General features: G+C 56.3%; 1 protein-coding gene and 1 long non-coding RNA gene across 5 annotated transcripts in view; one reads left to right on the top strand and one right to left on the bottom strand.

Annotated features, from left to right (window-relative positions):
- Positions 1-666: 666 nt before the first annotated feature.
- Positions 667-13,712, bottom strand: LOC139039053 (uncharacterized). The gene is made up of 3 exons (XR_011492180.1): positions 13,429-13,712; positions 12,132-12,329; positions 667-1,541 (listed from the first exon to the last, which is right to left on the bottom strand). It is a non-coding gene; the product is annotated as an uncharacterized lncRNA (long non-coding RNA).
- The window catches only part of ATP2A3 (ATPase sarcoplasmic/endoplasmic reticulum Ca2+ transporting 3), a 33,959-nt gene continuing 31,683 nt past the window's right edge, over positions 12,842-15,117 (top strand). For 2 of the 4 annotated variants that reach the window (XM_020903028.2, XM_020903027.2), the window contains exon 1: positions 12,844-13,107. In XM_020903028.2, coding sequence (XP_020758687.1) covers positions 12,990-13,107 — 118 coding nt within the window. In that variant the 5' untranslated portion in view covers positions 12,844-12,989. Of the gene's footprint in view, positions 13,108-15,117 lie in introns of all 4 variants that reach the window. The other 2 variants (XM_070478890.1, XM_020903029.2) reach the window with 2 other exon arrangements.

Here is a 15,117-nt window from a genome sequence, read left to right as displayed (position 1 = left end):
GTTTCTTCTCCTGCAGCTGGCAGAAGCTTCTGCAACCACTTACCTGTCGATCCAAGCCCTGCCAAGTTCTGGAGAAGCCACATAGCTTCCCGGCAGCCTGCAGGGGGCTCCCTTCCAGAGGGCAGAGCGGCCCTTCTCTCCCAGGAGGGGTGGGCAGTGCAAGTTCCCAGGTAGGGATGCTCTGTGATGGTCTAGTTCACCAAAGAGGCAGCTGAAGCACCTGGTGGTATCCCAGGCACCTGGAATCCTCCCATTCCTCAGGAACCCTGTGTCCAAGCTGGTTGGGGGATGACTGGATGTGTATGTAGTTCCTCAGGCTGGGCCCAGGGGTTGAGCTGGCTGGCAGGGTCCATGGTGTTGGGTCAGCATCTTACTGGTCAACCCTGGGGCTGACATCAGGACATCACAATGAGAATCTCCTGAGACCTGGGCTGAGCCCTGGGTCAGAGGGAAAGATCCAGAGCCAACTCAGCTCAGGAAGACAAAGGAGGGCACATAAAGCACACATGCACACACACTCACACACACAGCCTGGCACTGGGGCTGGGAAACCATTTCAATGTCCTTCTGGGCAGTGGACAGGGGACTGATGGGCAGGGGGGAGGCAGGGAGAGTTTACATTCTCAGGTTAGAAAGACAAGATCAAAGAGTACAGACCAGGCTGCATGGGGCTAGCTTGCCTTCCGGAAAGACAAGATCATGTTGTTTTTATTTTCTTTAGTTAATTTATTTATTTTACTTTTGGTAGCACTGGGTCTTTGTTGCTGCATGTGAGCTTTCTCTAGTTGCAGTGAGCAGGGGCTACTCTCTGTTGCAATGCATGGGCTTCATTGCAGTGGCTTCTCTTATGGAGCATGGGTTCTAGGGTACCCAGGCTTCGGTAGCTGCAGTGTTCAGGCTTAGCTGCCAGGCAGCACGTGGAATCTTCCCGGACCAGGGATCAAACCCACCTGCATTGGCAGGTGGATTCTTAACCACTTGGCCACCAGGGAAGTCCAAGACTCTGTTTTAAGGAGCACATCCTAGAGCCTACCAGAGCCCCTGTTTTCTCTGGTCCCTGACAGCACTGGGCTTTAGTCTTCCAATTTATGTTAGTTTAATAGGCATGTGAATTACTTTGGGCTGCATAATTTACATTTCTTTCATTGGAAGGGAGAGTCTATGCCTTCCCCAGCCACAGCCTGTAGTGTGTGCATCTGGGGGGACGGGTTTTCCCTCCATTGTGGGCACAGGTCCAGCTGGTGCCAGCTGTTAGCACTGCCATCCGTTGAGTAAGAATGTGTGGTCACTGCCGCCAGCATCGCCATCCCACGGGGTTCCTGTTCTGTGGCTGTTCTGTGGTTCCCATTCTGTGGCTGTTCTCTTGACATTTATAGTAGCAAATGTCATCACACAAACGTGTACCGTTTTCATCGGCCACCATGAATCTTCTTGCTGATAACAGGCCCTGTTTCTTCAGGACTCTGACCCCTCTTCCCTCTATGTGGCCTTGCTGTTTCTCCCTGGGATAGTCCCTGGCCTCTCTGGGCTTCAAGTCTCACCTGTATGAGGAGAGAAGATGTGAGAAGAGGACTCAGAGGCCTTTCCAAGTCAGATGTCCCGGGTTCTACAATTTTGTCCTTTTCCAGGTGAGGGACGGAGTCACAGCCTCCCTGCCCACAGCTCCCCGAGGCTGAGCACTGGGGCCATTAACACCTTCTTAGTCTGTGCTCTGAACACCGTCCTCCGCCTGCTGGTGCAGCCGCACTGCAGACTGCTTCAGGGCAGGCCCCACACTCAGTGCTGCCGCCTCCCCAATGAGGTGGGTTCTAGCATTATTCCCATTTCTCAGACAGTGACACAGAGAGCAGGTCTGCGCTCTTAACCTCTGCGCCACACTGCTTCCTGTTTAAAAAAAAAAAAATGCAGCCCCCAAAACCCAATTCAGAGTATTTACAACCCAGGAAGCTAAACGGTTGAAAGCCTTGGTGACTGAGACATGGGATTCACCTTGGTTGGGTGTCCCTTGTATCGCAAGTTCCAGACCCTTTCTGTCTTCACTGACACAATGTAAAATGGGGTCAGCTTTTGAGATGTCAAGTTGTTCACCCCAGAGCCTGGGCTAAGTCCAGGTTAGGACCTGCGTGAGGTCACAGGCAGATTGTGGTAAGGAACAGCCTTGGTTCAGGAATTCAGACTATTCAATCCCTTAGGTTCTAAATGAACTGTGTTTCTCCCTTTTCCTCTCTTTGTTCTCCCTGGGAAACCTCTAGCAGAGGGTCAGCCCCTCGTTTGCTGGCTCCACCTCAGCTGTTCCATCCAGGTGGGTACTAGGCTCCTCCAGCAGTTCTGATTCAAATGCACAGATGGCAGAGGTGCATAAGGCAAAAACTGAGGCTGAGTGAAATTACCCTTGAAACCCTCCAGGAAGGGGTGGGGAGCCAGATCCCAGTGCTAGTCCGTGGCTTCAGCCAGCTGGCTTTCCTGCCAGTGAAGCCCAAACGCAAAGCTATCTTTGCACCCTGAGGTCCTAAGAGATGCTCGGCCAAGAAGATTCACAGCTCTCTCCCACTAACCCACTGAGCGGAAAAGCAATTGGGGTGACCTACACCATTTACCATTTACATAACTCATCTCCCACTTGCTCTGAATAAAGGCTTTTAAAATCACCTCTCAGAACAAGAAATCTGGCTGTGGGCAATCTCGGGCTGTTGTGCAGCTCAGCAATGCCTCCCTATCCCAACCTCCTTTCACATGGCCAGGCTCAAAGTGGATTTCTCATCCCTAAACGGGATGCCTCACGGCCACAAAATAGCTGCTGCAGCTCCGGGCATCCAAACTCTTCAAAGGGAGGAAGCAGGGAAAGCAATGGTTTCATCATCTGCATTTTATTCAGGAAGCCCTCCGCAGGCTTCTGCTTAGATTTCTCTGGCCATAAAAGGATCATATGGCTGTCCTCAGCAGTCAGGGAACTGAGAAAGCGGTTACCTGGCAAAGAGGATTTAAGCTTGCAATTGGCTTAAATCATTAATGATTCATGCACCAGGTTGGGGCAAAATCTGTGCTACTGGGAGTGAATTATCCAGGACTCTGTTTGCAAAAAGGGAGTACCTTTGTTGGGTTAGCTAACAATGCCATATATTTTATCAGTTAAACTTACAACAGTTCACTGAAGTGGGTCTTGTTATCATTCACATTTTACAAATGATGAAATTGAGACTCATTTAGTAACTTGACTGGTAATTAGCAGCAGTTTCATCTCAGGTCCATCTCTTGTGAGCATACTCTTAACTACCACATAGGCTTCAGTACCTGCTACTTGGGAATGTACCAGCCAGGCAGTGACCCTCCTAAAGGAAGGGACCACATCTTTCCCATCTTTGTATTTTAGCAGTGTCTGAAAATTGACAGAAACCCAATTGAATTGATTTAAACACAAAATCATTTGGTTTTGATACTTGCTGCTTTGTAATATGCTTTATAACCAAGAGTGCAAACTTGCCAACACTACATTAAAAAAACAAAAACCACCTCTCTCTCTCTCTTTTTTTATTGTTTTCCTCTTGCCTATGCTGGGTTCCTGAAGTCCTGGGAGGCATTCCAATGTAAATATCACCAATGATGGAAATCCGAGGGAAGGAGAGGAGGATGAAAGACTAATTGAGGCCCCAAAGAGTGTCAGTTCCTCATTAACTGCGGAGCCATGGAAAATTCTTTGTTCCCGCCTATTGGCGTCTTGCCTCCAGGATCTGGGTGGGTATTGCCCTTGGCCAGCTTCCTGGTCAGGTCACAGACAGTTTGATCAGAGGTGGGGACTGTCCTGGGGAACAGAGGGTAGAACCAGGCTGGGTTCTTGCAAGTGGACACGAGAAAAAGATGGGCCCTGAGCATCAAGCCTGGGAGACCCATGGTGGCCACTGTACATACACCAGCTCGCGCCGCACTCAGAAAGCCTGTGGGATGAGAACTGCAATGTTACCCATTCAATAGCTGAGAAAACTGGGGCTCAGAGAGGAGAAGTCACTTGTCCCAGGTCACGCAGCAGAGCTAAGATTAAAAACTAAAGCCTATGGGCTTCTTGGGTGGGGTTCTTTCCCCAGTCAAGGGTGACTGCCATCGCAAGGACCTTGAAGAGGATGCTGACAGCATGTTGGGGGCACTGGCCCCTTCCCAGAGCTATCACCAGGCTGTATAACTCAGCGGTCATGAGCAGGGGCTTTGAGTCAGAACCAGGTTAGGAAACTATCCCTGCACTGCCCAGGGAGCCAGCACAAGCAGAATAGCACAGTGGTTAGAAGCCTGGGCTCTGAGACCAGATGGCCTGGGTTTAAAGCTCTGCTCTCCTAGGTACCAAGTATGTGGCCCTTACCTCATTGTGCAGCTCTATGAAGCTAGGAGGTAAGAACCTGCTCTAAAGTGTAAGGAAGGGGTAGAAGAAGCTGATGCTAAAGATTAAATAATACACTCAGCCCTGTGGCTGGCTTTGTTACTTTATACCCTCAGAGCAGATAGTGCTGTGAGGTGCCCAGGGAAGATCCCACACCCGGGTCCCAGGTCCCATCCTTCCCTCCACCCCAGCAGCTGATTGTGAATGACCCACCCAGGAGGGCCAGGGCTGATTTGAGTATGCAAATAAGGTGGGTGTGACTCCAGGGAATTAAAGGCAAATGGAACCCAGCTTGCAAATTGGGCGTTTTCCATGGAGTGCGGTTGTTGGAGGTGGGGGCCTGGGCTGGCTCCTCTGTAAGTCATGGCCTCAGGGAGGGAGTCCAGAGGAGTAGAGGACGTGCCAAGGTCACCCACAGGGTCTGCGGTGGTGCAGGGAGCCCCGCCTGTGTGTCTGTCCGGAGGCTGGCCACGGCCCAGGCGTCAGGTGTCTTGGGCAGCGTTCCCGGTCTGCCGCACTGAGGATCTGGGTGTCTTTGCCAACTTCCCTGAACTCCCTGGGCTCCTGGGCCCCACCTGGGGACCTGGAAGGGACCCAGACTGCGGGGGCTGACCTGGCAAGAGGCAGTGCTTGGGCTCTGGGCCATGGTGACAGGATATCCCCAGGGAGCTGGGCTGGCCGCCACGCAGGGAACACCGGGGTGGAGACCTGGCACTGCCAAGAAGAGGCCCTAGAGAGCCCTGGGGAGGGCACGCCAGGACAGCTGGGCCCTGAGAGGGTGGAGAGCAGGCCGGGGTGACCTGGGGCCTGTGGCTGTAGGCTGAGGGGCCCGGAGAGTGAGACAGGGGTTTCCTCTGCCTGCAGCCTGGGAGCCAAGCGCAGACCTGGGGCTCCTGCCACTTTGCCCTGATTTTGCTCCTGGCTGGGCCACGTGAGCGAGTTCCTATCACAGAGCCTGTGAGCTCCAGACACTGTTCTGTCCTACCCCCATTGCACAGAAACTCTGGGTCCAGAGGGGAGGGTGCTTTTTCAGACCACCGTGGCCTGGGTTGAGCCTGGAAGGACCCAGCCTTGCTTGAGGACTTGACCAGCCCCACTAGTCCAGCCTCAGGCCTGTGGGTACCCTCTGGGCCAGGCTGAACCAGTAGCCCCTGCTCTCAGCACACAGGAGGCAGGGAGGGTGGTTCTCCAGGTTGAGGGGCTGACCAAGACAAGCCTTGCCCTCAGGTACCCCCAGGCCAAAGGCCCTTTTCCATACCAGGGAGCAAGTCCCAGGTCTCAAATTCCTTTCCGAGCTGTGCCTCCGTCTTAGAAGCCTAGTCAGGTGTAACCATTTACAAGGCAAATAGGAGTTTTCTGTTTTATCGTCTTACAACCAGCTGATGCTTCATAGGCAGACTGGTCAGGCATGGCCTGGAAACTTGAATGAAACTTCCTCCCTGCCATGCAGGACTTCTCACCTCACCGGCCAAGGTGCTGATAGGCACAGCCCAAGACTAGTTGAGACAATATGTGCTTGTCCCAGACATTGCAGCAGAAAAAGTAACACAGAGCTAGGAGGGAACCCAACCCGCTGTGTGACCGCCAGCAAATTCCAGCCTCTCTCTGGGCCTTAAACCCGTTTCCATACAATGGGAGTGCTGACTCAGATGTACCCACAGGGAGAAAGTCACAGCGCCTGGATGTGATTATACTCACTCAGTCTTTCACTTTCCAGTATTTGTGCCCTATTTCCTTTTCTTCTCTTACTCCACTGGCTAAAAACTTTTTCATTCAAACAGTATCTTTTGAGAGTCTAGTAAGTGCCAGGCCAGGTGCCAGGCACTGAGATACAATGATGATGAGTACACAATGAAACTGTATAAACTGTATAAACACAGTTTCAGCCTCAGGAGATTCCCAGCCTGGAGGTCAACTTTATAATGACCTTCAAGCACTGGACCTCCCTGCAGGGACCTTGTGATGATTCAGATGCAGCTCCTTCCTGTTCTGGAGGGACGCACCACCTGGATGCTGCAGATGAAAATTCAGGCAAATAGGGAGGAGCACACAGATGCCGGACCACTCAGGAAGCAGAAGGTCACTGGCTCCTGGGAGGGGTCAAAGAGGACTTCTTGGAGAAAGCAGCATTTGAGCCTGGCTTTAAAGAGTGAGGAGGACTTAGGCAGGTAACGATTAGAAGAACTAGTTTCCTGCAATAGGTAGCAGCATGAGCAGAGGCGGGCAGGGGGAAGACAGGTCAAGGTGACTGAAGTCTACGGTGCTGAGGAGTCGATGCTAATTGGGGAGACCCTGGGGAGCCATGGGAGGTACGTGAGCAGGAGAGCCGCTGCGTGGCTCTGCAGGAAGAGGACTCTAGTAGCAGCAGCAAGAGGAGGCAGGCTGGGAAGAAGCAGGCACACTCTCACGTGATGAGGTCCCCTCCCCCTCCTGAGGTCCAGAGGGTGTCTCTGTCCACCATCTGGAGGGAGATGACAACTTCCTCTCCCCAGCCTGGCCGAGGAGATAAGGGGGCAAAGACAGGAAGTTGCCTCAAGAAGCTGAGGGGTGAGCAGCCCAAGCCAAGGCCCCAGCCCCTACGCTGTGCAGGGCAGGCCCAGAGAGGAGGATGCAGTAAGAGGAGGCCAGGCTCCTCAGGCCAAAACACAGTGGCCTGGGGGTCCAGTGTGGCAGACAAAGCCCCCCGCCCCAGGTCCCTGAAGCCCAGCTGTGGCCCCTTCCCAGGAAGAGGCTTCAGAGTTTTTCTGCCTTAACTTAGTCATTCAAACACCCTCTCTGAGCCCTGTGGGAACTGAGGTGAGTCTGCTCAAGGGGGAGCAGGGTGGACAGTGAATGCCCAGGTGCTGGGAGCCTGATGGGATCATGCAGGGCTGAGAGTCTTATTGACCTCAGGGATGCTCCGTGGCTTCCTGGCCTTAAGGTCTAATAGGAATGAGCCCCAGAGGACTGCAGGGTGTTCCCAGCAGAGGGAACAGAGTGAGCAAAAAATCCAGAGACAAGGCACTTCTTACTGGGTACAGAGAACTAGATGTGGCCCCAGGGGGACAACATGGGCGGCTAGAAGTGATGATGAGTTGGGGCTGAGGAAGCTGGACACCCCTGAGGGGCAGGGCCAAGGGGAGGGGAGAGGATGGGTTGCCTGTCCCAGGGCACAGGAGAGGCCGGAGGTGCAGGGTGGGAAGGCGGTTCCAGGTCAGGTGGGGCCCTGGGCCCAGGAGGACTCAGGGCATGGAGGGGAAGGGGTACATCTGGAAGTTGCACAGGGGTCCCCTAGCCCCAAAGACCAAAATAACAGAACTTGGGGTTAGGGAAGGGAGCCGACAAGAGGATCTCCCACTCTGTATAGCTGGGGGTCAGTCTTCCTGGCCCACCTGCAAGGGGTCTGTCCAAGTGGGTGGGATGGGGCTGAGACAGTGGACTTGAAATCCGTGCTCAGCAGCAGCATCTTAGGGAGCCTGGGACACCTGCCCACTGGACCCCGGTGACCCCGGAAGAAGTGAGGTTCCCAGGTCTCTAGGGCTGTTTGCATTCAGGTCAAACCCATTTACAAACCAAAGTGGGGCAGCTACAGGGCAACCCCAGTCCCTCTGTCTTCTCTAAAGACCACTGCCCCTGCCCTAGCCGCTCCACTGCTGGCATTAATGGGACAGACAGGAGGACTCGGGCCCTGAGATGGGCAGGCACCTCCAAGGCCTTACGGCCAAGTCAGCTTTGCATGGCATTTCCTTGGGTTCCCTGGTGGCTCAGATGGTAAAGAACCTGCCTGCAGTGCAGGAGACCTGAGTGTGATCCCCGGTCAGGAAGATCCCCTGCAGGAGGAAATGGTAGCCCATTCCACTGTTCTTGCCTGGAGAATTCCACGGACAGAGGAGCCTGGTGGGCTACAGTCCAGAGCTAGACGCTTTCACTTTTTTCTTTGGCCTGGAACACCTTTCCCTCCTCTGTTCCTTCAGATTTCAGCAGAAGCATCCCTTCCTCCCAGGAGACCTCCTCTGATCTCCCTGTCGTCCCCACCATATCCTCAAGGCATCCCTGGAACCCACGGCCTGTCTCTGTGTGTGGTCATTCGGGCTGAATGACTTGTTCCCTTCTCCAGGTGAACTTAGGGGAACAGGGACCCTCTCCCCAGGGTCTGGCACCATTTCTGGTGCATGCTGGGTCCTTGATAAATATTTGGGAAGGAAGGAAGGGAAGAAGGAAAAAAAAAGAAGGGAAGAAGGGAGGGAGGGAGAGAATGAGAGCGAGGAGGGGAAGCTGGGACAACAACAGTGTGGGAATCCAGTCCTCCTGCCTCCAACCCTCCCAAACTCTGGCCTAGCACCTGTCCCCTGAACTAGGGCTCGAGACCCTCCCCCAGCTTCAGCGTGGAGCCCCCATTGGCCAGGCTGTCTCATGCTCACTCCCGGGGGCTTGGAGGAGCTCTTCCCAGCTCAGCAGCTGAACGCAGCTGAGGAAAGCCATCCATAGAGGAGGAACAGGACTCATGGCCTGGGAGTTTCAGCCAAAGCTCCGCCTTGGCCTCCCTGGCTCATGTGCCTGTTTGAGTCCCATCCTCTGCCTGGGCCTCAGTTTCCCCTTGTGCACAATGGGGAGATAAACCTTGATCTACGGGGCCTCCTTCAGAGTCAGAGCATGCAGGGAAAAGCATAAATGCATAAGGGTGGGGCAGCCAAGGAACTGAGTTTCCAAAGCGGGGAAACACTTGAGGAAGCAGGGCTGGAGAGCACGTGAGGCCGGAGAACAGCCTGGACAAAGGGCTAAAGCTAGAAAGTGAAAGGCCGGTTTGCAGAGTTGTGGGGAGACCGGTCTGCTGGGATATGTGTGGGACCCAGATGGGAAAGAAGGGGCTGTGACGCCTGGGTTGAAGGGTCTGGGTTTTATCCTGCTGGTCTTGGGTCACGGAGAGCGAAGGAAGGTTCTTGAGCAGAGGGATGAAGTCAGGAAATCACCAGCTCAGGCAGGTAATGCTGATAAACAGAGATAAGTGTGGAGGCAGGGAGGCCAGGAAGGAGGCTGTTGCAAAGCTTGAGAGAGGTGGGGCCTGAGCAGGGGCAGAGTCGCAGGGAGAGGGAAGCTGCTGGAGAAAGCCTACTCCACTTTCACCTGCAGGCCTGCAGGGCCCTCATACTCCTGTGGCCCCGGATGCACTCCTAGCTTCGTCTCCCCCCCTCCACCCCCCCCGGCTCCTCCCCGACTTCAGGGCTAAACCTCTCACCCACCGGGAGTTAGCTGTCATTCCTTACTTTCTCTCATCCCGGAATCTAATCCACAACCAGGTCCTTTCCATCGCAGCCCACTCTGACGTTTGGGCTGAATTTTGACTTTGGAGGTGGAACGGTCAGTCGCTCAGTCTTGTCTGACTCTTTTTGACCCCATGGACTGTAGCCCGCCAGGCTCCTCTGTCCGGGCAAGAATCCTGGAGTGGGTTGCCATTTCTTTCTCCAGGAGATCTTCTGGACCCAGGGATCGAACCCGTGTCTCCTGCATGGCAGGCAGATTCTTTACCACTGAGCCACCTGGGAATTCCATACCTCCTCCTTTTTCTTCAGAATATATGTGGGGTCCATTCAGCCTCTGTGCTCCCCTTTAGTCCTGCCGTCTTAGCAGCTTCTGGGAGGGAAGCTATTCTTAAAGGCAAATGTGACCTGGAATCCTCACTGCTTAAAAAGTCAGGCCATTAAATGATCCATCAAGGTTCTCGGTGTCCTAGCCCTGCCTCTCTGATCTACTCTCCTGACCCTCCTGCTCGTGTTCCTTATGATCCCTCCAGGCAGAGGGACTGAGTCACTGTCGCTAGCACACGACTGAGGTTTCCTATCTTCTACGCAGGTTGTTTTTTCTGTCTGCAACAGCCTCTTCTTCCTGTGTCCAGATCCGGCGGCAAAGACTTACCTTTCCCCCACGCTCCACCTTCCCCTGCTTCAGGTGAGCCTGGCAGGCACACCTCCTACCACAGAGATGGTAAGCTCTGCCATCGTCTGTCCTGTGGGGGATTTAGACAGCGCTGGGACGGGGTGCCAGGCTGGGAGCTCTCAGTATCTGGCAGCTGGGAGGTGGGGAGGACAGACCAGCCCTTTGGACAGTGTACCTGTACCCACGGTCCCCCTGGCCACCAGCTGGTGGTCTAGGTGAAGACAGAGGGTATAATGGGGCACACAGCAACTGGGCAAGGAGCTGGGGTGTGAGATGGCTGTGTGAGTCTGTGGTGGATTCTGCGGAGGGGTGCCCAGAAGTTGTCATGGGGGCAGCAGAGCAGGTGGGCATGCTGACAGGTGTGTGAACCTGCCAGGTGGGGGGCCAGAGTTGCTGGCAGCTGCCGGCCCTGCCTGGGGTGGCTTCAGAGGCAGGGTGGGGTGGGGTGGGCTGGAGAAAGGGAACATGGGCCAGGCTGCCAGAGCAAACAAGCAAGCCTTCTGGCGCTTCCTTCCAGCAAACACCAGCTGAGAGCTGAGGGCGGGGTGGAGTGGGAGAGGCTTCGTGTTAAGGTCCCTGCAGTTGACAAAGGGGAGTCAGACCCTAGGATGTGTAAGTTCGGGAGGGGAGGGACTGCCAGCCGCTTTTGTGACCAGGGCTTCATGTCCCTGGGAGAGAGGTCTCTAGTGAAGAGCTGTAGGGCTCTGTCCCCATGGAGCCCTGGCTAACATTTTCCCTGACAGCTTAGAGATACAGGTAGGGCCGTCTCTATGGACCGCAGAGGTGGAGGAAGAAAGGGAGAAACACAGGGAATATTAGACTTGGGATGTAAAATGTCAAGCTGTGGGACTTTCCTGGCAGTCCAGTGGCTAAGATTCTGCGCTCCCGATGTAGGGGAGTTCGACCCCTGGTTGGGGAACTAGATCCCATATGCTGAAGCTAAGAATTCAAATGTTGCAACTAAAGATCCTATGAGCCACAAATAAGACGCAGCGCAGCCAACAAAGTAAATAAAATATTACAAATAAATAAAATGCTGCAAGGAGCCACGGCCAGAAAACTAGCATCACCCTACCTTGAAGGCAGCAGGCTGAACCCCAGCAGATGCCCCTGGAGACAGTCTGGGTGACCCGTCAAAAGCAGCCAAGGGCTGGACCTTGCTGCCAGCTAGTCCTCACTAATTGTCTCTATATTTGAGGAGGCGAGGCAAAGGGGAGACAGAGGAGGAGGACCGTGGCCCCATTCTGGGAGAAAGAGATCAGGAACAGGGGGGACACTGAGTAGGGGGCAGCAACGCGGGGGTTGGGCAGGCTGGACGCTGGGGATTGTGTGTTCGGGAAAGCGTGGACAGCTGCAGCAGCCCGGAAGGGTTTCTGGCTGCAGAGACACGAGGGGTCTGGAGTCTGAACAACCGGCCAAGTGGGCTCAGTCTGGAAATCTCTGACCTTGTACGGCCAAGGTGGATCCCGGAAATCTGGGCAGCACAGGCCAGCGTGGTGGGGGTATGTGATGGTGGTGGGGGCTGGGTCTCTCAAGCAGGACGGTGGGAGCAGATTGCTCTCTTCTGCTCCTCCTTTTGGCGCTGTGAGGGATTTCTGCCTTCCTGCATTTGCTTCCCTGACCTATAGCCCCCTCCTCCTGGTACCCCTGGACAGACTGGAGCTCAGAGAGCACTGGAATGGGGGTCCCCCAAACCCTCCCCTGCCCTGGGTCACAGTCACTCTCCCTAGGGGTCTTGGTCAGAGGCCTACACCCCACACACCGTCAGACTTCTGGAGGGAGACCTCGGGCAGTTACGTTTCCTACTGGGGTGAGGGCGTGAGTCAAAGGTAACAAGACTGGTTTACTTTACCTGTCCTGGGTCATTGTTAGAGGTTCTGGTTGTCTGAGGAATAACCTCATCGCTGGACTTTAGAACAACAATAAAGCAAGCACAAACATCAAAAGTCTGAGTAAGCTCTGGGAGTTGGTGATGGGCAGCGAAGCCGGGCGTGCATCAATCCATGGGGTCGCAAAGAGTTCCACACGATTGAGACTGAACTGAACTGAACTGCAACATCAAAAGAAGGAAACATCGTCAGCTCCGGAGGAGACCTGCTTATTCACAGGCTTTTAGGTTCCCTCTGGACCCACGGTCACACTTGGCAGAGTTCGAGAAAGGGGGTAGGAAACTCCTCTATGGACGTCTCCCATCTTGCAACCCCCCGGGACCCAAGAGGGCTCAAGAGAAGGCAGCTCAGAGACAGCTCAGCTCAGCAACCCTCCCCAGTTCCCTGCCCTGTTCCCCACCCCCACCCCGGAGCTCTGTGGCCAGTGGCCGAGGCCTTTCCGGACCTCGAGCCCTCGGCTCCCCCAAGTTCTGCGCGTTCCGCGTGGGCGGCCTCAGTTCCCCCTTCTGCAGAATGGGCGGGTGGCCCAGCCTCCGCGCCCCGGGGCGCTGCGGGGGCGGGGCGGAGGGCTCCGAGGGCGGCCGGAAGGGGTGTGAGTGCGGGGGCGGGCCCCGCGCCGCCCCGCCCCGGGGAGGGAGCCCGGGGCGCAGCATCCTGGCGGGGGGCCCGGCCGCCGCCGCCACTGCCGTCGGGGAAGGTCCCAGCGCGGTCATGGCCTCGCGCGGCGCCCGTCGGGGTCCGAACCCCCAGCGCCCCGCGCAGTAGCCCCTCAGAGAGGCGGCCCCCACTGTGCCGACGGCGCAGACGGCCGGGCGGGCGGCATGGAGGAGGCGCACCTGCTCCCGGCCGCCGACGTGCTGCGCCGCTTCTCGGTGACGGCCGAGGGCGGCCTGAGCGCGGAGCAGGTGACCTGCGCGCGGGAGCGCTACGGCCCTAACGGTGAGAGCGCGGACCAGGCGGGGGCAGCGGGGGCCTGGCGCGCCGCGGTCTCGCCCCCCCTCCCCTCCAACCCACCCCAGCACGGTGGCCGCGGAGCGGTCCTCGCCCCTCCCAGCCATCGGCCCCCGCGGGCGGGCGGGCAGGAAGCGAGGGCTCCGGAAACCTCTGCAGACGCTTTTGGGGCTCCCGGCGGGGCCGCGCTGCACCTTCGCCGGGGAAGGAGGTGCGGGTTCCGGGTTCGGAGACCTGACGCCTGGCTCCCCCACCCCGATCTCCTCCCTCGGGGCCCAGGGACCTGTGCGGCCCTTCCGGGCTTCCCACCTCCATCCCGGTCGCGGTCCACTCCCGGAGGTCCTCGCCCACCTCCATCGCCGCTCCGCGCTGCATCCCCGCGCCGCCGCAGCCCGCCGGAGTCCGGCAGGTGCGCACACCGAGGTCAGCTGGACGGGGACCAGCCGGAGACCCTGAGGTCCTGCCTCCCAGCTAACCCCGAGGGTCTCCCTCGAGGGCTCAATAAAACGCCCGGAAGGTGCAGCTTGTCAGCTGGCAGCTTGGGTGCCCCCACCCCCATCCCCAGGTCTTCCTCTTTCTGCCACCCTGGGCGGATGTGGCTGGCGGGAGTCGGTGGTGGGGGCTTTGAACTGCTGAGGCGGGAGACCCACCTCCCTGCAGGGTGGCAGGTTCGAGGCCTCGCAGTGGGAGTTGCTTGGGGAGGCCTTTTCTTCCTGGGTGACCTGGAGGCCACGCCTGCCCGGTCTCTGGTCTGGAGGGAGCCTTGGGCGCTGTTGCTGTCTGGGAGAGCAAGGTGTCATCCTTTCTCGTGTTCAGTGGCGTGTGGCATTCTCCCCCGGCCCGGAGGCGCTGGCCAGTGCCTGTACTTTCCAGACGTGGCCCTGGGAAGGTAGAAGATGCAGAGGTCCCTCCCCAAGTCACTTCCAGGCAGGATTTTACCCCCTTCGTCCACCCCTAGGGCTCGGGGTCCCTAGGGGTCCGGAGGGGAATGTCATCTCCATCCCCAGCGTGCAGATCTTTCTGATCTTGGGGACTCACCCTGGCAGGGCTCCCCTCCAGCCAGAGGGGAGGTACTCTGGCCCGTGTGTCTCACTGCCTAGGGCTGGCTTGAAAATTGCAAAGAGCTGTCAGAAAGGGAGCGTTGGGTTTTGTATTGGTTTATGACAACCACCTCTTATATAAATATTATCTTTCTGGAGCAGAAATCCTTTTTCAAAAAAATTAGCTGCTATATTTAGTTGAGCTGTGGGAGGAACTAGGGAGATAAATATTGTTTAATATCCCCCATTAGTGACTTGGCAGGCAGGGTGTCCTTGCCAGAGGAGTGCAGGGCAAGCTGGGCTGGTCCCCCAGCTCATGGGTTGAGGGGGGCGGTCCGGGCAGCAGAGCTGGGGTTCCACCGCCTCCTCTGTGTGGCCTCCCGCTTGGGGAGTCCTGATTCCCAAAGGAAACTGGAGGCCCAGCCCTTCTCCAGAACCATACAGAGGTTGCCCTGCCTTACCCTGGCCAACACCCTTCTCCTTTCTGGCCCTTTCTGGCCCCCATGTCTCCCTGAAGAGGGGAAGCTGACTGAGACGAGGGAGCCTTACTTCTCCCCCATGTTGTCTGGTTTAGGTGAGAGGATTTTAGGGTGCCCTGGCCGGTGATGGATAAGGGTGTCAGTGCAGTGTGTAGGTCCAGAGAGGTGGATGTGCATTTTGGGGAGGGCAGTAGGAAAAGTTGGGGAGCGGCTCTTCCTGGGCTCCTCCAGTTCCACTGTGCTTTGATGGTAGTAAAAATAAAAGCTAATGTTCACTGAGTATTTACTCTGTGCCAGGCACTGGTCTTAGCACTTTTCATCTCTTGTCTTCTTTCCTTCCTGAAAACAACTGCTGTCATCCCCATTTTACAGAGCGGGTAACTGAGGCACCAGGAGGTTAGACAGGTTACCTAAGGTCACCTAGTAAATGGAGCTAATCCTGGGTGCTTGCCCCTCTCTGGGTCTCGCTTTCCTTGTCA

The sequence above is a fragment of the Odocoileus virginianus genome, chromosome 17 (assembly GCF_023699985.2).
Source record: "Odocoileus virginianus isolate 20LAN1187 ecotype Illinois chromosome 17, Ovbor_1.2, whole genome shotgun sequence".
NCBI lineage: Eukaryota > Metazoa > Chordata > Mammalia > Artiodactyla > Cervidae > Odocoileus > Odocoileus virginianus.
The sequence above is the reverse complement of the archived record's forward strand: the minus strand, read 5'-3'. Positions and strand labels throughout refer to the sequence as shown.